The 4,866-nt window shown below is 44.2% G+C and overlaps 1 protein-coding gene across 1 annotated transcript in view; it reads right to left on the bottom strand.

Annotated features, from left to right (window-relative positions):
* pcxb (pyruvate carboxylase b) overlaps window positions 1-4,866 on the bottom strand; it is a 280,578-nt gene that overhangs the window by 65,122 nt on the left and 210,590 nt on the right. The window contains exon 14 of the mRNA XM_032511564.1: window positions 4,684-4,773. Coding sequence (XP_032367455.1) covers window positions 4,684-4,773 — 90 coding nt within the window. The remainder of the gene's footprint in view (window positions 1-4,683; window positions 4,774-4,866) is intronic.

The following is a 4,866-nucleotide window of genomic DNA, read 5'->3' on the forward strand; positions in this document are numbered from 1 at the left end:
ATGAGGATTCATCCCCTGGAAACCAAAATGAGTCCAATCCACCCAGTTGATATTAAGATATTTTAATGGATTACTGAAGATTGACATGCTGGTGCCGCTAGATAAAATGACAGGGGATCACCAACCCGGTCGGACTCATTGCCTATAGATCACAAATGTCTACTTAATTTCATGGCAGTCCATCCTATAGATATTTCAGTCTGGACCATAGTGGTGGATCGACATAACCATCCCTGGAGCCATGGCGCGGCTAAAATTAAGACAAGAGTAATCCAAGCTCGCAGAGGAAGTAGAAACAAGTGAATCACATAAAGCAATATCCATGAAGACGGATCCACTCCCCAAAGGAACCCAGGAGGAAGACTGTGGGACATGTTGACTTCACATGAGTGTGTTACAAGACTTCAAAAGTCATGTACACTATCAAAATGGACTCCACGAGTAGGAATAAAGACACAATCACGGTGGAATCCCTGAGACAAATGCTGGTATTTCCACTTCATAAAAGCTAAATAGTCCTCAAAACAAACAAGTTCCACATCGCAGAGACCTTGCTCTATGGCGGCTGCAATAACAACCCTCTCTCCTAATCTAACCCTCTTTGCTCATCGCTCTTTCCTCTCCACGCCGGGCAATTAAACACCAGCACTACCAGAGGCATTCAGATATTGGAAGTGGAATTGGGATCTATTTTTGCCGCTGTGTGTGCAATCATCAATCAATTAGACTAGTTAATAAGGTACTATCAGTCTGCTTAGTTGTCCTCCAACCCTGTGCCCCCCCCCCTCCTCTGCATAGCTGAATATTCACTCTTGACCTTTTACTGTTGTACCTCATCCCTGAAAACAAATGATCTCTGCTATAATTGTCTCTTAGGCCAGCATGAGCAAAACGAAACACACACACACACACACACACACACACACACACCACACACACACACACCACACACACACACACACACCACTCTAAAAGAGACACAAAATGAGTTCACGTAAACACACAGGCTAGATGAGCTCTGTGAAAATCACACTGCCGTAGCAAATAGATGCAGACACTTTGAACTTATCAAGATCTGTGTATAATACGCCAGACTGGGGAACACACCACACGTCTACACACAGAAACAGGATTTATATTCAAAGCCCTCCTTCCATTTTTCACACTCACGCTGCCTTACAAACTTGCTTTCTATGTTTTTACCACTCGTTGAGACAATAGAGAAGAAATGAGGGCATCTGCACTGGGACTACAGGGACTAAACAACCGCCTATGCATGGTATAGTTCCTAAAGAAACGCGGTCACAGTGTTTAGTGTGTGTGTCCTATCTTACACAGAGAAACAAAAAAACACTAAAGAGATACAAGTCCCAGGACAATTGACCCACACACACATCACTACTCTCTCTCTCTCTCTCTCTCTCTCTCTCTCTATCTCTCTCTCTCTCTCCTCTCTCTCTCTCTTCTCTCTCTCTCTCTCTCTCTCTCTCTCTCTCTCTCTCTCTCTCTCTCTCTCTCTCTCTGGCCTCGTCACCCTCCCTCCACTCCTCCCCCTGGGCTGGTGCCATTTCGTACCTCTCCCTTGACATTCTCACCTGTCTGGTCCCCTTTCACACGTTTCCCCTCCCGCTTTACACCACCAGCCGATGAGGATAGATAAAGCGAGCAGCAGTGCTCAGAGCTACTTCTTCATTTGCAATTTGCGTAGAAGACAATCTCAGAGTAATAACAGCTTGCCTCGTCGCTGTCCTGAGCCGGCACCAGCGCCCGAGAAGCCTGTTAAATGTCTTGTATCTCTGTGTTTAGGAATCTGTTAATTGTCAGATCCTGATGGTCCTACTAATCAGCGCTTTATTAAAGTCAGGTGTGCGGGAACAGCCAATCAATTAAGCCGGTGCAGGTTAAAGGCAGGCAGATTTGTTAATGAGCTGTAAGACAAATGTAGAGCCTGTGCAGACACTTTTGCTGCTTGCTCTCACCTCCGCCTGCATGTTTCTGCTTTTTCTCCCGTGAGCAACGATGAGCAGCGGCTCCTGGATACTTAGAAATCCCTGGACTATACATTTTTGATAGATATAGAGGGCAATTTAAATTTGCATTTAGTTATTGTCTGCTATTTACCACAACACTGCTGAAATACAGCCGGCTGAACAACGGTTGACTGGCAGTACAGTTCAAGAGCAGAATTGGCTTTTGGCACAGTTGTCTGGGAGGCATTAAACAAACAAACTGAAAGGAAGAAATTGTACAAAGAAGAACAAAGAAGAAAAAAAAGTTACCTTGCAGTGCACACACCCAGAGTATCTTGAGGTTTCAGAAAGCCAAAGTTAAGACTCTTTTTGACTCCTTTTAAGCTACCTGGAAATGAATTTTCAAACTAAACAAAAGCTACAAAATAAACTGTCCTTGATGTTTGAAGGTGGCTAATGAAAGCATCAAGAACTACTGGGCAGCAAAAGAAAAAAAGAATAGAAACTATATTAATAAAGTCCATTGTGCAAATTGGCATATTGTGCTAGAGACTACCTGTCTACTCTAATCCTAAGAATGGAAAAACAGCGCACAACTGGGAAGAGGAAGGTAGTCGGTCATTTTTATGTCCTTCTTCCTCAAGCTAGCCCACGGGCGTCTGGTGACTAACCTCTAGATGTCCTCCATTCAATAAATCCTGACAGTAATTGGAACAAGGTGTACTTCTACACTATCGATGATGTGACTACAATCAGCCTTCCCAGGGACCGTTTTGGACTACAAATCCTAATTAGAAAATAATAGCCTTTCAGTATTTAACACGTTCCGTCTGCCTTCTCTCCTCAGTGTGGAGGGAACTCCTCAAGACTAGTTTTGCTTGTTGGGCTTCCTCTTCCTCCTCATCTGTCGAGGTGATGTTTTGAGACGTGACGATGTCGTTCTGATCTTTGCTCTTCTCTATTCTGTGGGTGGTGCACAGTAATAGTCCTTCCTACTCCCTCTTTCCCCATGTATCTATGATTATTCATATGTCCCCTGCCTGCCACTATGTCCATATAAGCATTCTCTCTACATATTCTGCCCAAACCCTCGCTGCTTCTGTCATAACCCATTTCTGCTTCCATGCCCCAGCCCCTCCCTCCACAGAGTGTGATAATACAGGCCTAATCCCTCTCTTCTTTCAATCCCTCTGTCAAATGAAAGAAAGGATATAAGCACATTACAAATCTCATTACTGGGCTTTAGGTATGCTGTGTGCGTCCCCGGGCTGCATACTGTACAACTATTTCATCAGCTGCTTACAGTAGGGAAGTGGGGGCATGTACACAAAGGGCGTCTGCCTATAGAGTACGTGCTTGAGAGTAAATGCATGTGTGCTGGCTGCAATCCAAAGGTGGGGAAAAGAGTTGTCAACACAAGATTTGCATAAGTAGACAAGTGGTGGGTACGCACAGAGACACACACTCAGTCACTCACATGCAGACGTACACAAACGCCGCCGATTATGCTGTTCCATTCTACTCCCTTCCGTTCCACTGCGCATGGTTTTTAGATGTCAGATTTGATTAGTTATGCCTGATTAGGAGTCATATTATTCCATTATTTTGTTATAAATTCGTGTTTACTGGGCATGCTGGGGTATGTGCTGAGGCAGAACAGGGTGCTGATAAACATGTCAGGTTGATACAGCTGACTATTTTGTTGCTGTCAAAAGGCGCAGCTGCAGAAATTCATGCCAGTTTGCATCCCAAACAAAAAATAAAGCTAGGAGCGCAGTGGGAAAGGACAAAAAGTGCATCATTTCAAAACGCCACAGAGACAGGCTGTGACATCAAGTGAAAAAAGCCAATTTATTTACATATTTTAATACTTTTTTAAAACCGAGCACATCTAGTTTTTATTTAAAAGGATTATTTTTGTATTCCAGCCTTGGTTCAACCTTGCAAAGTTTACTCGGATGCTATAGTTAGAGTGGGGTGCTGAAGAATCCACTCCAGAGACTTTAAGTGGCTCTACAAGCTCATCCCAGAGCCCAGCTTGGCCGTTGGCCTTTCCTGCGAGACTCCAGGGGTGCTGGTGCAGAGCAGGGTGAGACGCAGAGAACTTCTGCCTTCACAAACAATGAAGAGCACCCCCTCACCGCTGTTCTCCCCGCTCAGCCGTGCACTCTGAGGCCTTTCCTCCCTGAGTGCCAAACTGAGCCGTTCAGGAATGCCTTTACGCCTACAGCTATCGGCCTGTTCGACAGCCCATTTATCATCCGGGGGGTGCTTTTATACAAAGTGCCATACGGATCCACAAGTGTTTACATTTTTAGCTTGGGTACCGGAGGGCAAATGAAACCCCTAACCCTTCAATAGCAGTGCCTTGCTAAATCGGTCCAAGTGTAATAAATACAATAAGGACAATGCATTGTGACATTATTATGGTAGCAACGTCTGGGGGCACACTTTTAAAAATAGTTTTAAATTATCAGTCACTGCTGACACTTTGCCCTGCACACAGAACTACGCTGTAAAAACAGCTTTTTAAAATTATTTCATTGGTAAAGCACCACTGCACAGTGCTGTTAAAGCTCTGGCAAAGTGTAAAATCTGATTTTGATCGGTGAATAAAGAATGTGACTCAGGAGTAACTGGGCAAGCAGCATAATGATGTGTGATAATGTAAAGTATGCATTGCGATTGGCTGAATTACTTTTGATTGACATACCCAAAATGCCAGGAGGGATGACAGGGTCAATGGAGGAAGGCTTAGCCTTGACTGGGATGGGTGTGGTTGGTCCATTTACCATCACATGACCTGGATAGGAGGATAAAAACAAAGTCAGAATACAAGTCAGATGTAGTCCTGTAACATATCCAGCATTCTGTAAAGATGATAAAGAAATGGGAA

The sequence above is a fragment of the Etheostoma spectabile genome, unplaced genomic scaffold (assembly GCF_008692095.1).
Source record: "Etheostoma spectabile isolate EspeVRDwgs_2016 unplaced genomic scaffold, UIUC_Espe_1.0 scaffold394, whole genome shotgun sequence".
Taxonomy (NCBI): Eukaryota; Metazoa; Chordata; class Actinopteri; order Perciformes; family Percidae; genus Etheostoma; species Etheostoma spectabile.